Source organism: Enhydra lutris, unplaced genomic scaffold (genome assembly GCF_002288905.1).
Source record: "Enhydra lutris kenyoni isolate GAN:26980312 unplaced genomic scaffold, ASM228890v2 scaffoldscaffold56, whole genome shotgun sequence".
NCBI lineage: Eukaryota > Metazoa > Chordata > Mammalia > Carnivora > Mustelidae > Enhydra > Enhydra lutris.
In genome coordinates, this window is record NW_019154140.1 from 10,420,807 (window position 1) to 10,443,645 (window position 22,839).

Consider the following 22,839-nt stretch of genomic DNA (forward strand, 5'->3'; position numbering starts at 1 on the left):
CTGCAAGGATGTCTCCATCCATGAACAATTTCTTAAGAAGCGATTCAAGAAGGTAGTTAGTACAGGGGTGCCTGGGTGGCTCAAGTTGTTAAGTGTCTGCCTTAGGCTCAGGTCATGATTCCAGGGTCTTGGGATTGAGCCCAGCATTGGGCTTCCTGCTCAGCGGGGAGCCTGCTTCTCCTTCTCCCACTCCCCCTGTTTGTGTTTTCTTCTCACCGTGTCTCTCTATCAAATAACTAAATAAAATTAAAAAAAAAAAAGGTGGTTAAGACAAATGAAAATTAAATTTGAGAAAACACAAAAATACCTCACGACAGGGGTAGACAAAGAGAATGTGAAACAGTGGAGAGCAAGAAATCTAGTAAAATCTGTAGCAAATTGATGGGTGATGATAAATGGATTCTAAGCTGTATTATAAATTAGAAAAGATCTTTGAAACAGAACCCAAGGGGGAAAGTCCTCAGTAACAGGTTGAAACTGAGGTTACCCATTGACCAAGCCTGGGTTATGAGATGGACATACTGTTGGGGTGGAGAGGAAAGAGGGGATAAGTCTAGAGAAGGAAAGCGGTTGAGGTCTGCTCAAAGTTGAGGGAGGTCATTGAACTATATAATTTTGGTGTGTTGATAGTGAAGTACAGGTTGAACTATAACTTGAAATATAACAGTAACTGTTAGTAAACTTGAGATAGGTAGACAAATTCCCAAATACTAGGAAGGTATTTAAAAAAGAAAAATCTTAAAAAAAAGTTTGGAATGATACCTATTAATAATAACGACTTATGGGATATGTGCGGGGATTTAGGGAAGTAAGGGAGAACTTGCATTTTCCCTTTCCATGTTCTTTGATTTTCCATTCTTTTGAACAGTTGGAATGCACTGATCAATTGCCTTTAAAATTAAGACAACAGAGCAAGAAACACTGAAAAATTAACAGTGTTCACAGGGGCAAGGTCATGCCATGTCTCTAGAGAAACTTTCTCCAATTCCTCCTTTTTCCCCCCCAGGGTGATTTTTCATTCTTCCACAAATGAATAATGACTAACTAGAGAAAAAGCCCAGAGAATGGCATGCAGAGAATTTCTGAGCCCCACAGGAGAAACTGAACATACGCCATAAATAGAGATAGTTATCTGCGTACTTGTGGGTCCACATTTGCTGGAGAAGGGTGATGTTCTGGCATGCCCTGTGGTGGGTTCACTGTTGTCATCTTTAGGAGACAGAACTCTATGATGGGAGTTAGAAGACACCGGGTTTGAAGTCACCAGAGATGATGAAATCTCTGGCCTGGTTCTTGACATCAAGGTTAAGGTGCCTAAAGTTCAGTTGTATCTGCCATTTCTGTGAACTGTGCGCCTTTGTGCAAGTCATCTGACCTCTCTGAGATGAAGTGATCTCCCCAGACATACTGGGTTGTGGCACACAGTCAACATTTCCCAAATCTTTTTTTAAAAAAGATTTTATTTATTTATTAGAGAGAGAGAGAGCAGACTGAAGAGTGGGAGAGGGAGAAGCAAACTCTGCTGAGCAGGGAGCCTGATGTGGGGCTCAATCCCAGGATTCCAGGATCATGACCTGAGCAGAAGGCAGGCACTTAACTGACTGAGCCACCCAGGCACTCCATCCAAATGTTTACTGAATATATAAGTGGTTAAAGGAAAAAGTGAAGAGACTTGCTTAAGGTCACCCTTTGTGGGAGCTGTTCCTGAAGCCCAGAGGTGTCCCACTGAGCACGCAGTGAAGATGGGTCTCTCCCATTGGCCTCAGCACTCGGTGCACCTCCTGGAGGAGGCACTCCTGGCTGTCCACGGAGCACAGGACCAGGGTGCAGACCATCTCGTCCACAGAGCCATCGGCCACCTGCGGCATGTTCTCCCCCGCGGCCACCACGAAGCGCTCCAACTGCAGGTGTCGGTTCTCCGCAACGCTCTTGATCAAGAACTTCTCAAAGTTGGGGTTGGGGTCAACACAAGTCACCCGGCATCCGGGCGGGTAGAACTTGAAGTTGGCCCCGGTGCCACAGCCCACCTCCAGCAGGGACAGCTTCCCAGAGGGGCCCACAAAGTCCTGCAGGCTGCCGAAGAGCTCCCGCTTCTTGCTTGCCATCTGCTCGTTGTAGATCACGGTGAACCTCTGCATGAAGTGGGGGAACCATTTTTTGCATATCCAGTTCCACAAGCCCAGAAAGTTCAGCAGGAACGTGGGAGATGGATGTACCAGAAGGTGGGTGAGGATTGCTGGTGTGCAGGAAGGAGAGCGCAGAAACTCTTTTAAGATTTTATTTATTTGACAGAGAGAGAGAGAGGGAGGAAGAAGCAGGCTTCCTGCCGAGCAGGGAGCCCGATGCAGGGATCAATCCCAGGACCCCAGGATCATGACCCAAGCCAAAGGCAGGTGCTTAACGAGTGAGCCACCCAGGTGCCCCTGAATATCTATATCCTTGTCCATCTTTAGCTCCTTCCTGCCACACAGAGGTGTTTCTCCTGTGCGCCAAGGCCGGTCCCACCTGGACTCTTAAAGCCACCTGCCCCTTAAGGAGCTCCTCCCGACCCCCATATTTAACCTCTCTCCTTATGGTCTATCTCCTTTTTCTCCACCAACTCGTAGGCTTGAGCCTCTCCAACCTATAAAAATCCTTTCCTTTAGCTTGCTTTCCATGCAAGCTAACTTCCCACTTTGCTTTCTCTTACCGCCAAACTTCGTGAGAAATTGTAGCTGGCGCTCGTGGTTTCCACATTCTTGCCCCATTCGAGCCTCTGCCCGCTGACAAGGGGCTGGTGTCCCCACAGCCCCAGTGAAGTGCATGCAAACGGGAAGGCAGGCAGAGGGAGAGGAGAAAGAGAAGGTGACGGTCTTCAGAAGTAGTGACCAGTGAACGGAATGTTCTCTCTGAGGTGTTGAGGGAGGGCGGTGTCCTGGTGGAGAGAGAGTCTGTCCTTAGAACCTGGAGGAAGGAAGAGAAAGATGGGTGCAGAGCTAAGTTTGGGTGGAGGAGGGAAGGGAAGGAGTTTTTACCAGAAAGTCTGATTTTCTCAGTGAGGAAGAATGCTGTGTTACGTTGTTGAAGGCAACGGTGGAGAGGGTAGGATGGAGCACAGGGGGAGAGTGGAGAAGCTTTGCCGTAGCAACTAGGGGGACTGCAAAACTTGTTGACCAAAGGCAGAGAGAGGTGCCCAGGAGCAGGGAGGATGCAGCTGAGCCTGGGGACTGGGAACGAGTGGTGATGCCGCACCTTGAGGGTACGGTGTTCACCGAGGCTGTGCGGTTGGGAATTCAAGCGGAGTTCAGCATTGAGCCTGATCCAGGCTGGGGGTTTGTCCAGGTGGAGGACACTGAAGGGTAAGAGCTCAGAGACAGAGAGGAGTGAAGGGCCCAGGTTGGAAAGGAAGTCGGAGGCAGGGGTAACCTGTAACAGGTAACAGGTGGGGAGAAAACAGAAAAATGGGGTTCATGCCTGGGGATGCTGGCACAGCAGAAGAACCCATCTGCTGAGTGGGATGGTTATGGCTGGCTCCATAGGAAGAGACCAGAGTTTGACACTCCTGAGATGCATCAGGTGAGGTTCTAGAGCGTGGCCACGTGCAGAGATAAGAGGAAAAGGATGGATGTGAAGGTCACCGGAATTGAGGAGTTAAGGAACGGTCAGGCTAGGATGCTGGGTGGAGAGTTGGGGTGCCAGGCTGGAGAGGAGCTCCCGGAACCAGGTGTTAGAGTGAGAGGGAGAGAGTGGCCAGGAGGTCAGGAGGTGACTGTGGGGCCGGCAGGGGACCAGCCACAGGGGAGGGGGGAAGGTGGCATAGTTGGATGGCACTAGCCTTTTGGGTTTTAAAAAATAGCAGTGATCTGTGCAATCAGTATGTAAAGGCAAAAACTCAATCAGCTTGAAAGGATTTCATTTTAGTTTTTTTCAATAAATAGCACCCCTTGAATGTATGTAACTTAAAAAAAAAAGATTTTATTTATTTATTTGACAAGGAGAGAACACAAGCAGAGGGAGGGGCAGGTAGAGGGAGAGGGAGAAGCAGCCTCTCTGCTGAGTAGGGAGCCTGATGTGGGATTCAATCCCAGGACCCCGAGATCATGACCTGAACTGAAGGTAGATGCTTAACCAACCGAGCCACCGAGATGTCCTGAATATATGTAACTTAATCCATTTAATCTCCTTCCACTAATGGGCATTTGTGTCACTGCCTGGTTTTCACCTATGGAAAAGGATGGCATCAGAGACCACATGTGTGCTCTTTGGGTGAGAGCATCTGTGGGATAAGTTCCTGGCAGTGAAGTACTTAGTCAAGAACAAGTGTATTCATTTCGTTTGTCTTATTTATTGAAGGAAGGGCAAATGACTTTAATTTTGAGAACGAAGCCTACCAGCCCTCCAAAGAGGATGTGCCAGTGGACGATCCCATGAACAAGGGACAAGACCCGCACGCTCGCCATCAGTTAGCAAGCTCTGTAGCTATCAGTGTGACAGGTGACAAGGGACAAGGGCCTTTCATTGTTTCTTGTTGTATTTTTTTTTTTTAAGATTTACTTATTTATTTGAGAGAGAAAGTGAGAGAGAGAGTGACAACATGCAATCAAGGGAGGAGGAGAGGGAGAGAGAGAACCCTCAAGCCAGCTCTCCGGCGAGCACTGAGCCCGACGTGATGTGGTGGGGGGTGGGGTGCTCCATCCCACAACCCTGAGATTATGACCTGAGCTGAAAGCAAGAGTTGGACGCTTAACTGACTGGGCCACCCAGGCGCCACTTGTCGTATCCCTTTAAGTGATGTTGAGCATTTTTTTTTCCCCCATGTTTGCTATTTGATTTTCTTTCCTTTTCCTTTTTTGTAAGCAAACTAGTGGCTCAAACTGCCAGAGTTCAAATCCTGGATTCTCGACATCTTCGCTGGGTGACCTTGGGCATTTACTCAACTTTGTTGTGCCTCTGTCTCCTTTCTTAGGATGGGGAGGATCACGCTGTACCAAGGAGTTGTGGTGGGAGCCGCCTGGGCTCACAGAGGCGGTGCATCTGCAGACAGGCCCAGCACCGGTGGAGTAAGCACTCTAGAAGGACCACTAGCTCTTGCCATCTCTGCCTGTTCCCCACTTTCCTGCTGCATCGTTTGTGTTTTGCTTATGGATTCGTGCGTTCAGGAGAGCAGCCTGCTGGCTGTCCTTTATGTCGCTTTCTTGTCTTTCATTATTTGGCATAAAAAAAAGTACTACATTCTATGCGGAAATGTGAAATGCTTTTTGTTATGATTACAAACATCTAAGGTACCGAAAACAGATCTTCTTGAGGAATGAGAGGCTGTGTTTTCAGGGGATGGACATGAGTCATGGCTCTAAAGTGTAGCAGGGAGACAAAGACTACCCCCCTTGACCCCGGCACCCCCCACTGGCTCTCTGGAGGGGAGCAGCCTGTTCCCCTGCAGGGACTGTAAGACCACTGTGTCTTCGTGAGGCCCGGCTGCTTGCTGGTTCCTCGCTGGGGTCCAGAGGGTGAGGCTGGAAGCCAGGCTGGGAGCCAGAGGGCCAGGGAATGTGGGGTGGGTGTGTGTGTGTCTGTGTGTGTGTGTGTGTGTGTGTGTGACAGAACACTGCAGAGATAGGGGTGAGCCTCTGGGCAGGAAGAGGATGACTAGGAAAAGTGTTGAGGATTATCTTGTTAGAAGATTCTGTCCAGGGGCACCTGCGTGGCTCCATCATTAAGTGTCTACAGCTCAGGACATGATCCCAGGGTCCTGGGATGGAGCCCTATATTGGGCTCCCTGATCAGTGGAAAGCCTGCTTCTCCCTCTCCCACTCCCCCTGCTTGTGTTCCCTCTCTCATTGTCTCTATGTGTCAAATAAATAAATAAAATCTTAAAAAAAAAAAAAGATTCTGCCAAGAATGCCTTAAGGGGTCTCCTTGAGGCTGGGGCAGCAGAGGGAGTTGAGATGACCCCCTGTGCTGTGCACCCTGCAGACAGGAATGTGAGCTCCCAGGAAGCCCTACCGAGGGTGTTTGTTTGCGGCCTGGCACAGAGTGGGCCCATGGTGTTGGCCGTTAGATGCAGAGACCGGAGGAGACGGGCGGGCAGGGCTGGAACTGCCAGGAATATTTCAGGGAGGGGATGGGGAGGCTGAGGGCTGGATACTGGGAGGGCCCTGGAACGGGGAGATGCCTCTCAAGGCAGTGGGTGGGGTGGGGGGGGTGCCGAGGCCTGGTAAGCCTGAAGACCTTTTCTTCTTTGCAATGTCCTCCCAGTTCCTTCCCCTCCGTGGAACCCAGGGATTTCTTCTTTGGTGAAGAAAACATGCCCAGGGAGGAGCAGTGACTTGTCCAGGGTCACAAGGCAGGTCACCAGCAGTGTTGTGCCCAAGATCTCTCAGGCCAGGCTCTAGGGGAGAAGTGGAAGGGTTGGGGGGACAGATCCTGTGGGGGCTGTGGGTGGGAGAGGGCAGGAGTGGCCAGCTGCAGAGCACGGATGGGGTTGTGGGGGTCGAGTGGTATGGGGCTGGCATGGCAGGTGGTAGGAGAGGGCTGAGGATGAGCCCTGAGGGGTTAGGGAGTTATAGTGTGTGTGTGTGTGTGTGTGTGTTTGAGCCATGTGTTATGTATGCATGTATGAGTATACGTGAGTGATATGTACACGCCTGTGTAGATAGGCATGTGAGTGTGCATGTATATATGTGTGGAAATTAAACAGCTGGTCTCTTTAGGCTGCTTGGGGTGGGGCCTGGGGAGGAGTGGGCTCCCTGCACCTGCAAATATCACACAGCCATGAACTCTGCGTGCTCTTTAAACTACAACTGAGAATTCCAGGTAAAATCTCAATCTCTGTCTACTCCCCCCATCTCTCATACACACATCCACACACATACCCCCTACAGCAGAGACCACTGAAGGTCTCCTTGGGCACCCCTCTGCCTCTGGCCCTAGCTGTCCCAACATCGATATGGAGAAGAGGGAAGGCAGGGGGCATAGACCCGCCCTGAGGTCACTGAGCTGGAGCTGCTGCTTGGCTGGGTTAGACTCCCTGGAAGGCCTTCTTATCTAACTGAAATGAAAACACGGAAGGACATTCCTTCCCCACCCTCCACCACCCAGGATGTCCCTGAGGGCTTGGTCTGAGGTGACAAGCCGGCCAGCTCATTGTGGGGCTGGCGGTCAGCTAAAGGTGGCCGGGGCTCATCGGCTATCTTTTCCAAAGGCTCCCTAGGCGGCCCCACTCACCAAACAGGGTCTAGGGAGAATGCGGGCAGAGCCTGGCACAGGCCAAGGTCAGGGGCAAGTGTGGCTGGAGGCTCCTGGGAAGTGCAAGTGGGTGGTGAGCCAGCTCTGTCCAGGGCTCCCTGTTCCAGCACAATGTGTCTCCCCATCTTGGGCTGGGTTTAAGACTGCTGGGACTCGTTTGGTGGACGACACCCTGAGAGCTGGGGACCTTTACACAGGAAAACAGCAGCAGTGGAAGATGAGGAGGAGTGCTGGAGTGCAAAAATAAGTGGGCTCACAGACCTGCATCCGAAAGTGTGCAACAGTGTATCCATGGACATCCTGCCCCGCACTGAATGCAGACCCCCATCTGTTTGAGAACACAGACATGCACACAGGTATGTCTCCGGTGAGCACGCAGAGAAATCCAGTGGCCTGCAGGTGTGTCCACACGAAAGTGTGCAGACATCCACAAAATGTCCCAGCGACACGCAGGCAGGCGTCCCCTGCCTCTACAGGGACAAATAAAGTAAGTGGATAGGAATGTGTGGGGGGAGGGGACGGAAGAGCCCAAAGCAACCATTCCCACGTGGCTTCTGGGCCTCAGATGCCTACTGGAGTGAAAAGGAGAGGGGCCACAAGAGGGGTCATGCCCCACTTGGCCAAGTTTCTGTATGGGAATGAGGCGTAGTGGTCAGGGAAACCAGCGAGGCCGGGCCACGTGGGGTCAGATTACTCAAGAACTGAGCAGAGCTCTCAAGAAGGAACTGGACATGGGGTAAGGAGGCTGTCTGGGAATGCCTTTCTGGAATGCTTTGCAAAGGGGGCTGGGTGCTGACTCCTGGACTAGAACTCCCCCCCCCCCCCCCCCCCCCCCCGGTTCCCCCATCTTTCACTGCTTGATCTCTCTGCTCTGGCCTCAGGAGCCTTCCCAGACTGAACCTGTTTCAGATCTGCTCAAATGGTCGTCTCCCACTGCTCGCTCAGCCCCTATCCCGGGCGCTGGGGACCCATGGCCCTCCTCCTCACTCTGGGCTTTCTGGCTTGGGCCCCAAAGCCTGGCCTGGGAGCGGAGAGCGGAAGTTTGGTCCGGGGTGGGGCCGGGCTGGCAGAGAATGGTGGCCAGCGGCCAGCCCCGCCCCTACCTGTGTGAGCCGCTCCGCCCGCGCCTCAGCGCCTAGCGGATAAAAGCTGCGGCAGGCCCGGAGGTCAGCGAGTTCGGCACTCTCGCGCCCGCCCCTAGGTCTAGCGCGGTCTAGCCAGCATGTCCATCCACTTAAGCTCCCAGGTCTTCAGCTCGCGCTCAGCCGCCTTCCCGGGGCGCGGGACGCAGGTGCGCCTGAGCTCCGTCCGCCCCGGTGGCTTCAGCAGCAGCAGCGTGTACGGCCTGGGCGCCTCGCGGCCGCGCGTGGCCGTACGCTCCGCCTACGGGGGCCCCGTGGGCGCCGGCATCCGCGAGGTCACCATCAATCAGAGCCTGCTGGCCCCGCTGCGGGTGGACATCGACCCCTCCATCCAGCAGGTGCGCCAGGAGGAGCGCGAGCAGATCAAGACCCTCAACAACAAGTTCGCTTCCTTCATTGACAAGGTGAGCCACCTCGACCTGCCCCATGCCATGCTCCAGGCCACAACAGCTACCTGCGCGGAATGCACGCGGGCCAGGCGCTGGGAGGCCTGGTGCGCTCTCCTTCTGCTAGGATCGGGAACCTTCCTCCTCATGAACCCTGTGACTGTTATCCTCCTTGGGGCTCCAAGCCTCCAAGCGTCCACTTCCAGCGAGCTGCCCGGATCGCCCTGCCTTTTCCTCCCAGGGTGTGTGCCTGAGTCTGTCCGGCAGAGCCCGCAGGCTGTGTCTGGGAGTGGGCTGCCGCTCTTGGGCACATTCAGGTTGGGAGCTCCAGAGGTCAGGGCCAGGAGTCTCTCTGAGAGGGGGCTGTGTGGGGTGAGAGACAGGTAGGGGTGACACACTCTTCCCAGCTGAGGATCTCCTACCTCTCCCCTCCCATTGCTTGTGCTGAAAATAGAGGGCTGGAAGGAGGGAGGGAGGGAAAGGAGGAGGGAGGCTCACCGCCACGCCTGCCCACCGACCTGGTCCTCCAGCCTCCCTGTGGTGGTGGGAGGTGAGGTTATACCTGCCCTTGGAGATAGCCCATTTGTGTCCAGGGAAGGCACACTGAGGGGCCCTGGGAAAGGGCCATTTGGAAAGGGGTTTTTCCTGGCTGTTTTGGTCCCACAGGGCAGGGAGGGAGTGGGGGAGTGAAAGTAGGAGTTGGGAAGGAGAGGGGCCAAATTGACTCGTGGGTCTAGGAGGGCAGCAAAGTAGGGCTGGACCAGAAATTAGGGACTAGCCCAGCTGGGCCCCTCTGTCCAGGACCTCCTCCCCAGGGGTGTTAGACTGTTAGACCAGACCTTCCCTCTCCTGCCTCGGTGTAGCTCTCTGCTTCCCCAGCCCCCCATGTCCTCTCCTTCATCATTCAGACCTTGCAAATCCTTAAGTCTGCCGAAGCCTCCCCAGTCTCAGGATCTACCCCAGTACTGAGCAGCTCTGCCTTGCTGTCTGCAGCCCCCAGGCCTTGCTGCTCTGAGTTGCGGGTTTGGGGAGGGTTACTTCCCACTCCCAGTCATATTGGATGCATCCAAGGAGGCTTGTGGGCCCCAGACTGAGCATATAATAATTGCTTATTTTAGTACCCTGTCCTGAGAGCTTGGAGGAAAGGGGCAGCGGAGAGAGGACACAGAGAGAGGAGACCAAGGACAGACAGGGAGGGGGCAGCTCTGCGGAGAGGGAGGTGGAGAAGATATTCTGTAATGTGATGGGGAACACAGGAGATAGGAATCACATTGGCGACTGGGCTAATCTGACCCTTGCGTCACAATCTAAGCCACTCAGGACAGAGGATCCTGGAGGAGAGATTGGTTCAGTGTGGGCTTCCTGGAGGAGGGGAACAAGGTTCAGGGTCCCGGGTTGGGGGAACAGCCAGTGGGAGCATGGGCTGTGCTGGGGGTCTGGAGATGCTCCCAAGCCCAGTGTGGGGGGCCATGAGCTGCCCCTCGGGAGTGTCCTCCTCTCTTTCCCTCTTAGGTGCGCTTCCTGGAGCAGCAGAACAAGCTGCTGGAGACCAAGTGGGCCCTGCTGCAGGAGCAGAAGTCGGCCAAGAGCAGCCGCCTCCCCAGCATCTTTGAAGCCCACATTGCCGGCCTGCAGAGGCAGCTCGAAGGGCTGCAGCTGGATGGAGGCCGCCTGGAGGTGGAGCTACGGAACATGCAGGATGTAGTGGAAGACTTTAAGAACAAGTACTGACCCTTGTGCCACCTGGGGGAGGGGCGTACTCCTGGACGCATGCACTCCTCGATCCTCGTCAGCTGATCCTCGACAGGCCCCCTCTGGGGCTAGGGGGTCAGAGGGTGCAGCTGCTCTGCACAGTAACCCCCCGGGACAGAAGGCCTGGACCCACACATGCCCTGTCTCTTGTCTCCCTTCTTTGTCCCTGGGAACAGTTTCCAAGTCTTGTCCCCTGACTTACTCCCAGGGAAATAGCCCCACTTAGCTCTCACCTGCACTGTTCCTTTTGGAGGCCGGGCCAAGGCCCCAGGAGAGGGTAAGGCAGAAGGTGTCCTATGACGAATGCACTTCGGGATTTGCACGACCCTCATAGATTATTCTAGAACAGCCCCTCTGGTCTGGTGAGGAGGTAGAGGAGACCAGAGAGATTCGGGATCCTGAGGGAGATCACATGGCAGGTCACTGGGAGAGCTGGGACTGGAATGTTAGGCCCCTGACTCCCAGGAGGAGATCCAGAGCCGACCTGGGACAGAAAGAAGGAGAGAGGGATTGTGCATGGGGAACCACGTCTGGTCTCCGAGTCTGAGGGCCAGCTCTGGCCAGTGCAAGAACGAGAAAGGAGGCTGTGTGTGTGTTTTGGGGGGGTGGGGAGTGTAGAGTGTAAGGGCCTGGAAGACTAGGGTTGTAAGGACAGGCCTTTGAGGGGCCCAATGAGCTCTCTTTTCCCATGGAAGAGAAACTAAAGCCTGAGGCTTGGGCTGGGCCCCACCCCAGCAGACTTGCCCATTAGTCTGGTGAGTGGTGAGTAGTGAGTAGTGAGCGAGTTCTGTCCTCTGCCCTGGGGGGGAATGACTAAGCCGGCAAGGACACTGACTGCAGGCAGAACAAACAAAAAAGGCTCTGTGGAGAGCACCCACTTCCCTCCCTCTGGAGAGCCACAGTCAACAGGATAATTCCCCAGCAGGTGGGAGCAGACAGGTGCAGGACCTAGAAGGCTCTGGGCAACCAGCGGGCCTTTGTTGTTATGTGGGTGTGTCCTTGTGTGTGCTCACACATTACTCATCCTGGCCTATAGGTAGCACTTTCCTGCAGAGCCAAGCCAGACTCTGAAGTGGGGCTGAGGGAGGCTGGAAGGGGCACCTGAAGGGGCCATTGGCACGCTGCGAGGACAGGGGTGGACAGATGGCCTCCAGGATGTTTCCATAACTGTTCTGTAGGACCTGTGGGAGTGGGCCCTTGTGAGTCTGGCTCCTTGGGGGGGTTCTGCTTGCAGGAGCTTCATGCTCCCCACCACAGTTGTCCTGCTGCCCTCCTGCAGCCCATGGACACTACTGAGCTCCTGTTTCTGACACTTTCTAAAAAAAAGTTCCCGAGTAAATACCCGGTCAGGTCCAAGGGCTCTCTTGCTCTGTGCCCTGTATCGCCAGTGTCCTCCTATGGGCAGGATGGGCTCCTTGGGAGAAAAAGGAACTTGGGGTTGGGGTGGAGGGATCTGTGACCGTGGAGATGGGGCCAGACCACCCAGCTGGGGCTGGGTTCTTCCAGGACTTGCTGTGCCGTCTTCCTGTGTCCACAGTGTTCCTCCGCTGCGGGCTCCTTCTTCACTCTCAGAGGGTGGGGTTGGGTAGTGATTAAGGCGTGGACCTGGGGTCAGACTGCCCGGCTTGAAGTCTGGGCTTTGCCACTTAGCAGCATAGTGACTGGATGGATTATCTGCTTCTCTGTGGCTCCATTCCTTTCCTGCGAAGCATGGTACCATTGTTATAGGATCGTTGTGAAGATTAGATGAGCTAATTTGTGCAAAGCACATAACTGTGCAGTCCCCATTTGAAGTGGTCCTTAAGCTTGGCTATTATTCCTTGCTTTCCCCCTCCCAGTAGATGCGACTTTTGCCCTTTAATTCATGTACGTTCCCTGCTCTTGCACCTTTCATCCCATGCCAAGACTCTCAGCCTTAGACATAGCCACAAGGGAAAGTTTGGTTTCCTTGCTGATACCCACTTTTCCAGGTGTGTCAGTAAGAAGGGGTGAAGCCCATGCGGGGCAGAGTCTCCTGGGTGGAGAGGGCATGGAGGCAGAGCCGCACCCACACCACGCCCCCTCCCTCTATTGCAGGTACGAAGATGAAATTAACCGCCGCGCGGTGGCTGAGAATGAGTTCGTGGTGCTGAAAAAGGTGAGGGGGAGCATACAGGCCAGGTGTGGGGGGCATTGTCTGAAAATGCGTGGGACAGGGGGCCACGTGGCCCTTGCACCTAAGCAGCTGGTGAGGGACGTGTGGCCAAAGTCTGGTCTGGGGACTATAAGGAGCGAACGAGGGGCTTGGAAAAGGGGAGATCTGGAAGCCTCATAGCACAGCCTGTCCTGTGTGCGTGTGTTTGTATGCGCGTCTGGTGAGTCACTGGGCTTGCTCTTGGCCTGGAGGCATTAGAATTCGGACGGAGAGATGGAGGCTAGAAAGGAAGATTTCAAGCCCAAATACGGGAGTGCTCTATCGCAGTCAGAATGTTTTGTGGCGGACAAAGTCTGGCACGTGGCAGGGCCGAAGTATGTGTTGAATGAATGGGATGGGCTTGAGGCAGAGCCATCTCCCTGTCCCTGGAGAGGAGCAAGCCGAGGTTGGAAGGCCTTAAGAGTATCTTAGCGGGGCTTGATTTGAGATTCTGATGCAGTACGCTCACTGAGCAGCTCGGGGTTCAAGTCGGACAGCAACCTGCCCCAGAGTGCTGGGCCCTTAGAGATAGAGGTGCTTCGGGGATATATAAAAGCAGGCTGTGTCCACATGAGTTTGAGCACAGGCGTGTATTGCTAGAAGGGCCCCAAAGCCCCCCAGGCCTGCGCTGTTCCTCGTGGGTCACTTGTCTTGCCATTACTAAGCTGCATGTTAAACGTGTAGGCTGGAGGTCTTGCACTCTGAGAGGCCTTTCCTGCAGCCTGGATGATTTTCACCTCTCCTCTCTCATCAGAAGTTGAGGCACAGGGAGTTGAAGTGACTTGTTCAAGGCCACATAGCTCAGAAGTTGTCGAGCCAGAGCTGTGTCCAAACCACTGAAGTCTTTAGGACCCGGTAAAGTGCTAGGTTTGGGGTACAGGCTGCTTTGGCTACCAGTGCTGGGAAGGCCCCTGTGTTCACTGGGATGCTTGGGAATGAGGTTCATCACACAATCTCGGAGGGTCCAGTAGAGGAAACTTCCTACTGTGGCCAGGTCAGGCAACCTGGAGAAACGGCATGTCTCTTGGTAGGGCCCTTGTGTTTGACCCTGTGGTTTGGACAGTGCTGGCTGGCCTCAGTCCTTGCTAAATATTCTGTGTACTGACGCCCCGGTGTCTACCCCTTCTCGCCGCGCCCTCCCCCTCCCCCAGGACGTGGACGCCGCCTACATGGGCAAGGTGGAGCTAGAGGCGAAGGTGGATTCCCTGAATGATGAGATCAACTTCTTCAAGAGCCTCTATGAGATGGTGAGGACCTTGGGTGTGGGAGACATGGCATGTCTTCCATGTCTTAACAAAGGGGCCATCTGGTTTACACCCTGCTTCTGGGCCAGCCTGAGTGTGTGTTGAGTGTGTGTGCAGGCACTTACCCTGTCCTTTATCCTTTCTGGACTCAGGAATCCAAGTTTAGGAGGAGCTGAGGGTGGCAGAGCATGGTGGGGTCAGCCAGGATTGGCCTTCCAGAGACACAGGATGACCATTTGTTAGGAAGGGTGTTGGGAAGGAGCCGTCACAATCCCCCACACTCTGTCACTTTTTTTTTTTTTTAAGATTTTATTTATTTATTTGACAGAGATCACAAGTAGGCAGAGAGGCGGGCAGAGAGAGAGGAGGAAGCAGGCTCCCTGCCGAGCAGAGAGCCTGATGTGGGGCTCGATCCCAGGACCCTGGGATCATGACCTGAGCCGAAGGCAGAGGCTTTAACCCACTGAGCCACCCAGGCGCCCCTCTGTCTGTTTTTATCTGCTGTAATCCCACCAGACTCTTTTCTTGAGAAGTTGCTAACCTCCCTGGGCTGACAGGGGCTGGGTCTGTGCCCCCTCACCGCCTTGTGACTCACGCCCACTCTGATCTTTTCTCTCTTTTTCTTCCTTTAGTGTGAAGAGGGTCCCAGGTTGGGTGTGGGAATAGGGATGGGTCACGCCCTAAGTCCTGATGTTCTGTCCTGTCCCTGTAGGAGTTGGCAGAGCTGCAGTCCCAGATTTCAGACACGTCTGTGGTCTTGTCCATGGACAACAGCCGCTCCCTGGACCTGGACGGCATCATCGCTGAGGTCAAGGCCCAGTACGAGGAGATGGCCAACCGCAGCCGGGCCGAGGCTGAGACCATGTACCAAAGCAAGGTGTGAGGCTGCGGAGGGTTCTTTTTCCTTCCTGGCAGGGTCCCCGAGGGCAGCTTCCCTTACTCTGCACCCTGTCTCAGGCCTTGAGGACTTGGGTCCCACTGTTCCAGCAGGCACCAGTGGTTAAGTCTGTGCTGCTCCCCAGGGCCCTGGGAAGAAGAGGAGGTGAAGGCCAGGGCCCTCCCAGGGAGAGACCCCAGCCAGATGGGTGGACAGTGTGGAGGCACCCAAAGAACGGAGAGGTTAAGCAATGTGCCTAACTCTACACAGCTAGTAGGTGGAAGAGTAGTGACTAGATCCTGGGTCCTAGGCCTCCAGACAAGGGAGGTTTAATCACTGTACCTGCCATGTGGAGGCAGGGTAGCTGACTGTGCAGGGGCTGAGGGTGTGGGCTGGGGTAACCTAGTGTTCTGGGGGAGGGAGCCTGAGGCAGGGTTTAAAAGCAGCAGAGAGGTCTCTGCAGAGGTAGGAGTCATCTGTGGTACATGGGGTGAGAACACAGAGATGCCAACAAGGAGACCTGGGTTCAGACTTGCCATGTGATCCTTGGGCAGTGGCTTCCATTCTCCAGAGCTCATTCTTCCCATCTGTGAAATGGATACTGCTGATGTTTTTAACAAGTGTGTTTTTCCTAGGGGTTAACAGGTGAGGATTTTAGGCTTCTAGTGATTCTCCAGCCCTTGGGACATCATGGGGATGGGGAGAGCCCCAGGGTCAATGGGGATGGGACCCAGGGAGCCATCCTGGCCCTCCCTGTCCTGACTGGGAGGAAAGCAAACCTCGGCTCTACCCCATTGCCCAATAGTCTGGCTTGCCAGCAGTGGGCGAAGACTGCTGGGGTCAGACAGTCGCTTCCTGGGAAGATATTTTGGGCCTTCCTTGGAGGAGCAAAGGATGAGTCCCCTGTAATCACTGACCACTCCTTGTCATACTTTTCTGTGTGGTCCCTCCAGTTTGAGACCCTCCAGGCACAGGCTGGGAAGCACGGGGATGACCTCCGTAATACCCGGAATGAGATCGCAGAGATGAACCGTGCCATCCAGAGGCTGCAGGCTGAGATTGACAACATCAAGAACCAGGTGGGAACAAGTCCCCGCTTCCCCACTCCTCCCTGTTTCTTGGGGCCCATAAAGGGCCGCCATCTGAGAATGAGGAGCCCGAGGCTCTCCCAGGCCAAGGCTGGTGCAGCTGAAGGCCCACATGTGAGATCTCCAGGACAGAATGTTCTTGGGCAGATCCTGGCTCAGTGCTGGGGACGAGAGGTGTTGTGGCTGGCCATGCAGCCTGGGGAGGGCGCCTCCTACTGGCCAGCCCTGAGAAGAACCACCAGTCATTACCAAACTCAGAGCACTGTCCTTGCACCTTGTTCTGGGGGCAGTAGGCTGTACCTGGGAGCTCCCAGTCTGTGGGGAGTAGGGGCACAGAGGCCAGCAGAAACCCTTGCGGTGGCTCACAAGGCCCCGTCCCTCACCTCCCGCCACTGTGTCTGACTGTGCTCCAGCCACGCTAGCCTGCTTCCTGTGTCTTGGATCTGCTAGGCATGTTCATGCTTCAGAGCTTTGGCCCCGGTGTTCCCTCCACCTGGAATGGGGTTCTTCCCGCTCAGCCCATGGTTGCCCCTTTGTTGTCCCTGGGATTTTTGGACGTGAGTCCCCTTTTCAGAGATGGCTTCTCTAGCCACTCTGTCAGCAGGATGTCTGAACTTTCCCAAAGCATCCATCACTATTTGAGATCTTTTGGCTTATTAAGTGGTTGGCTGTCCCCCACCTCTGCTGAACTATAAATCATGCCTTGGGAGCCGGACCCCATCTGTCTGACTCACCGCTGCTTCTCAGCTCTGGGTACATGGTGGGGCACGGGCCTCCGAGGACAGACTGTTGGGAGGGTGTGCCATGTCGGTGGCAGGGGGACAGGCCCTGGCCAAGGTGTGGGGATGTACAGGACAGCTAAGCCTGAGCAGTGGGGAGGGAGGGCGGGCCGGTAACCAAGGCTGCAGCTTCAGAGAGCTAATCTCCAGATGAGCTGGGGGGATGGGATGTAGGGGTGACATACCCAGAAATGCCCTCCCCTTGGAGCCCCACAGGCTGCTTTACACGAGGGTGGAGGCTGCCTCCTGGCAGTAATGCAGAGCTATGAGTCGCTGGTGCAGTGAAGAACCTTCCAGGCCGGGAGGGGAGGCACAGAACAATGAATGGTGGTTTCCCAGACCCTGCAGCTTCTGCCATAGCTGCTTCTCCTCTTGTACAATGGGGCAGAGCCAGGTCCCAGAGTTGAGGTGTCCTAACCACCATGGAGGGGCCCTGAGGCAGTGGGACGAGGCACGGCCAAGAGGGCACCAGTGTGATGGAGAAGAGGACCGGCAGGGGAACAAGGGGCAGAGGGCACGGGAGGGCCTCCTGGGGGGATTGGGAAGTGTGGCAGAAAGGCAGAGCATGTGGGGGACAGGGGAGGGGCTGAGGAGGGAGAGCGGCTGGTGAGAAGGAAGGGGTGTGCTGGGTAGGGGTAGGAGTGGGAGATCTCAGAGCCCAACAGCATGAGGCCCAGGGATAGATAGGTTCCCGTGTGGGGATGAGCCACAGACAGAAGGAATGCTCATTCTGAACAGGAAGTGGCAGCTGCCGCTCAGGTCCATTGCAAATCCGACCAGCCTGGCCCAAACCAGAGGGGCTGCTGATCATATATTTTGAGTCTGGGGTTCCAAGCAGTGTCTCCCTGCTCCAAGTGCCCTGTTCTGGACATGTTTTGAAGATGGTGTTTGTTCTTGTCAACTGCCCCAAATCTGAGGACTCAACTAAGATCCTGTGGCTTCAGATCTCTTCCAGATGGGGACTGGGGGGAGGAGCATTTGAAAATCATAATAGCATTTATTAATTATAGTGATTGTAACAAGTGCTAACAAGTGTTGGTGAGGATGTGGAGCAAAGGGAGCCCTGTAGACTTTCAGTGGGGATGCAAAATGGTGCAGTCACTGTGGAACACAGTATGGAGGGGGCCTCAAAACATTAAAAATAGAACCACTGTAGAATCCAGCAATTCAATTTCTGGGTATATATCTGAAGGAAATAAAATTATTATCTCAAAGAGATCTCTGCATCTCCATGTTTGTTGCAGCATCGTTTATGATAGCCAAGATGTGGAACAACTTAAAGTATCCATCAGTGGGTGAATTAGTAAAGAAAATGTGATTACATATATATATATATATATATATATATATATATATATACATATATATACACACACACATATAAATATATATAAAATATCATATTATTCAGCCATAAAATGGAATATTACTCAGGCACCAGAAAGAAGAAATCCTGCCATTTGCGACAACACAAAACTTGAGGGCACTTCCGCTGAGCGAAATATGTCAGACAGAGAAAGGCAAATATTGTATGCTCTCAATGATAGGTGGAACTTATTTTTTTCAGATTTTATTTATTCATTTGAGACAGAGATATGAGAGAGCGAGCATGAGCAGGGGAAGGAGAGGCAGAGGGAGAGGGAGAAGCAGACTCCCTGCTGAGCCAGGAGCTCGATGGCGGGCTCGATGCAGAGCTCGATCCTAGGACCCTGACATCATAACTTGAGCTGAAGGCAGACGCTTAACCATCTGAGCCACCCAGGAGCCCCTTACAGGTGGAATCTAAAAAAAGCGGAATTCCTAGCAACAGAAAACAGATTTGTGATTGACAAAAGAGTAATGGTTATAATAGCATTTATTAAGCACTTACTGTGTGCTGGACACTATGCCAGGGACTTGCAGATTGCCTCATCTAATCCCTGCAGTATCCCTATGAGGTAGACACTGTGATTATTGCTGTTTTAGAAGAGAGGCGACTTTGGTCTGGAAGGGTTGATGTGTCTGAGATCATGCATGTGGCCAGTAAGTGGTGGAGCCAGAATTGGAGCCTAAGCACTGGGTATCAGAGCCCATGTTTTGGGCTTCCCTGATGCCGGTGGAGTAGACTGGTGCCAGTGAAGCCACCGTAAGCGAGTCACCTGGGCGCTCACTGCAGGATGGGGAGGCAGGAAGGTGGTGATTGGTAAGACCTGCTCCCCGCAGCTCACAGCTATCACTGCTGCCCACAGCGTGCCAAGTTGGAGGCTGCTATTGCCGAGGCCGAAGAACGTGGGGAGCTGGCCCTCAAGGATGGACGTGCCAAGCAGGAGGAGCTGGAGGCCGCCCTACAGAGAGCCAAGCAAGACATGGCCCGGCAGCTACGTGAGTACCAGGAGCTCATGAACGTCAAGTTGGCCCTGGACATCGAGATCGCCACCTACCGCAAGCTACTGGAGGGCGAGGAGAGCCGGTGAGAACACAAAAGCCAGGAAGGGGATCCTTCTGGGGCTTGGTGGGGCCTGGGGCTTGACATTCATCCATCTACAGACATTTCCCGTACCTCTCTTCTGCAATGCCCTGGGGATAGGAAGTGTAGGGAGGGTAAATGATGCTTGCTCCTTTGCTTTTGATGGGATGACCTTCTAGTAGGAAAGACCACGTGGTGTAAAGCTCAACGGCCAGGGTCATCTTACTTGGTCCTCAGAGTATACTCAGGTAAGTAGGTCAGGTATTGTTGCATAGTTTACAGAGGGGAAACTGTGGTTTACTTTTTTGAATTGAGGGGAGAGTGTGTAGTCAAGCTTTGCTGATTCCTTTCTTTCATGATTGCCAAGCTGCTTCTCCTGCTTTACTGAGTGGTAAGTTACATGATATTGACTGAACGTCAGGAGGTCCCACAGATATTTGCATGCCTGCTGCCAGAGAGCAGGCTGGGCTGGGTTAGTGTTATAGGAATTTTTCATGAAACACACGGAACCTATGTCCATGAAGTTCGGCCTTCATTCTCACCTGGATGGACTGGTTGATTCATTCAGTCAATTTGCCAGGCTTTAGAGTTGTGCCCTAGGCGAAGGTTAGGGTGTGGAGAGGGCGAGAGGGAACAGCGCGGGCCAAGACTTGGTGGTGGGACTTATCAGGGCTTGGCTTTTGTTGGCCCAGCATGGAGATAGAGAGTATGTAAGACAGGCTTCTGCCCTCAGGGAGCTTGCCCACGGGCTGAGGACAGCAAACATTTGTAAAGGGAGCACCTAGAGACCACGCACATGCATTTGTAAAATGCTGAATGTCCACAGAACTTTTCTCTTTGGGGAGAATTTTTCCCGAGGGGTTAGGGAGACAGGCTGGAAGATGGATTATGTGAACAGGAAGGAACTGGGGAACGAGGGAGTGCTAGGGCAGAGTGCCAGGGCAGAGTGCCGTGAAGGGAGGAGGGAGAGAAGAAACATGGCCACAGGGTATGAGTTGGGGAAGGAGAGGAAAGAGAGGAGGAAGGGTCTTGGCCACTGCAGTTGACCTATCCCTGCCTGGGTTGGCATCTGGTCTTTTTGGGAAAATAAACTGAACACCAAAGGCCCCTGGGAAGAGAGAGCAGGTGATCTGGGGCACAGGGCAGCCCTGGGGCCCAAATGTCCTGGCCATGATGCCTCTCTTTGCACCCTCGGCCACCATGGGTGTGGGAGCCACACTCTATTGGGAATACACAACCTGGGCTTCTTTTCCTCATAGAACCAGAGCTAGGGACGCTTAGGATGGGGCCAGACCCATTTCCTCCCATGGGCTGCTGAGCAGGCTGAAGTTCAGGGACGGGAGTGGCATGCCCAAGTTCTCACAGAGTGCAAACATTCCGTCTTAAAGCCTAATCTCAGCGTAGATTGTTATCATCAGGGCTTGGATCCCTGTTCTCTGAGAGGCAACTCTTCTCTCTCCACTTCTTAGAGGACATAGAGATGGACTCCCTGCTTTTAATCCCGTTAAACCCTCCACCCTTCCCAGGGGCAGGTGTAGTATTTGTGGATTTAGAAACTCAAGCGATTTGGGGCACCTTCTTTTAGGGATACAGAGTTACGAATATAAAATTCGGCACAAAAACGAATACTTACTTAGGATGAGAAGAGACAAATCACACTCATCCCCAGAGCTTTAGACATTCAGGTCCCTTCCTCCCGAATTCTTAGGCATGGCACCAGAAGCTGTTCCTGGAATCTCTACCTGACTGCTGCCTGTCTTCCTTCCCTATCCACAGATACCAGCAACTCCCAGCACTCACCGGGGCCCGTTGAACAAGGGGCCTGGCATCTTCCTAGCGTATCTATCTCTTGCCCTTGTTCTTTGCTCTGCCCTCTTCCTGAACTTGGGGCTGATGAGGCCAGCTGGGCTCCCCTCACTCCTTCTACCAAGGCAAGGACTCCCCTCCCCACTGCAGAGCAAACTCAACCCCAAGGTCAAGGGCTTGGTGACAATGGAGCTGTGAGTCACAAAACAAACACACCCAACTGTCTCCCGTGGCTTTTTGATTTCCTGTAGGGCTGCTTAAAGCCAGCCCAACTACCTTCTGCTCCCTCCTCAGTCCCAGCTTTAGCTGCATTCAGGAAAGCAACAATTAGCTAATTATTTCGGTACATACAGAATAATTGCTACATGCCAGACCCCATGCCAGGGGCCAGAGATCAAGAATCGGTAAGCTACAGCCCACTTTGAGGGTTTTATGAGTTGGTTAGGGGAGGCAGCTGTCTTCATAAATAATCATGACTACCCTTCATCACACCCTGTGTGCCCAGGGCTCTGGGCAAATTATATTATGCAGCCCCCACAAACAACTATGCGAGGCTGGGGCTAAGTTATGTCTGATTTATAGGTGGGGAAATGGAGGCTTTGAGACCTTGCCCCAGGTCACAGGGCCTGTATGTAGGAGGGTCTACATGAACTCCCCTCACAACACCCTCCCTTATTTTGTAACAGTAACACTGAGGTGTGGGACAGAGGAAAGCATACCGGTTCTGCTTGGCTCCTGGGGGGAGGGGGCCCTGGTGCTACTTCCTCCAGCTTGGAGGAAAGAGCTGCTCTCACAAGTCTCTTCTCTGCCCCCAGGTTGGCCGGAGATGGAGGGGGAGCTGTGAACATCTGTAAGTCCTTGGCTGTGGCCCATGTCCTGTGCTGTCCAGACTAGGCTGGGTCTGTAGGATGGCACATTGGCTCGAGGGCCTGGCATTGTGTGGACCAGGAGCTTCTTTCCCTCACCAGCTTTTAGCGGGTGCCCTGGAGCTCCCTAGCCAGTCAGGCTCAGGGGCTCAGGGAAGCCGTGCAAGAGGGCAGAGTGGGATAGGGGGTACCTGGGCAGGCCACTGCTGTCCCAGGCTCCTTCTGGGCTGGCCTGAGGAGGGTGGGGGTGGGGGGGAGGAGAGGCTGTGGGGAGGGAGAGGGGCAGGCACAGCAGGAGAGTGGGTGTAGTGAGGTCTGGGGCACCAGGTGCTGATGGAGCCCTCTTCCCTTTCCTTCTAGCTGTGGTGAACTCCACTGGCGGACGGGGCGGCGGGGTGACCTTTGGGGGAACCATGGGCAGCAATGCCCTGAGCTTCTCAAGCGGCGGGCCTGGGGCCTTCAAGTCCTATTCCATCAGGACCTCAGCAGCCACACATAGAAGCATACGAAAATGAGCCCCAGTGTGCGGAGACCTGCACCACTGGCCCCCCGCGGTCCCAGGAGGACTCTTGTCTCTGTTACCAAGACTGGCCGGCAGGCTGTAAAATGATGTCTGGGGGCACCTGGGTGGCTCAGTCATCAAGCGTCGGCCTTCGGCTTAGGTCATGATCCCAGCGTCCTAGGATTGAGCCCTGCATTGGGCTCCCTGCTCGGTGGTGGGAAGCCTGCTTTCCCTCTCCTAGTCTCCCTGCTTGTGTTCCTTCTCTCTCTGTGTGTCTCTCTCTGTCAAATAAATAAATGAAATGAAAAAAATCATGTCCAAATAGCTTCTAGTAAAGCAGCCTTTCTGAAGCCTGGGTGAGGCCCATCGTGGTACTTGGTATCCTGGCTTCATCAGCTGGATGGAGAGGGCTGGGGAAGAAGGGGCCTTAGAGAGCATAGGGTCTGCTCTGAGTACTGAGGAGTCACCCATGCAGGAGACTGGGAAAGCACATTGGGGTTGTGCTGCTGCTGGTGATTTAAGGGGCACGGCTCATAGCCCGTGTGAGACCTTGG

The 22,839-nt window shown here is 54.0% G+C and overlaps 1 protein-coding gene and 1 pseudogene across 1 annotated transcript; one reads left to right on the plus strand and one right to left on the minus strand.

The window, feature by feature from the left end:
- Positions 1–1,682: 1,682 nt before the first annotated feature.
- Positions 1,683–2,747, minus strand: LOC111157752 (annotated as a pseudogene).
- Positions 2,748–8,446: 5,699 nt separating this feature from the next.
- On the plus strand, positions 8,447–22,298 carry LOC111157718 (keratin 7). The gene is made up of 9 exons (XM_022519356.1): positions 8,447–8,770; positions 10,265–10,476; positions 12,581–12,641; positions 13,829–13,924; positions 14,634–14,798; positions 15,752–15,877; positions 18,894–19,114; positions 21,733–21,767; positions 22,144–22,298. The coding sequence occupies exons 1-9, from the start codon at positions 8,447–8,449 to the stop codon at positions 22,296–22,298; spliced, it is 1,395 nt and encodes a 464-aa protein (XP_022375064.1).
- The last annotated feature ends 541 nt before the right edge of the window (positions 22,299–22,839 follow it).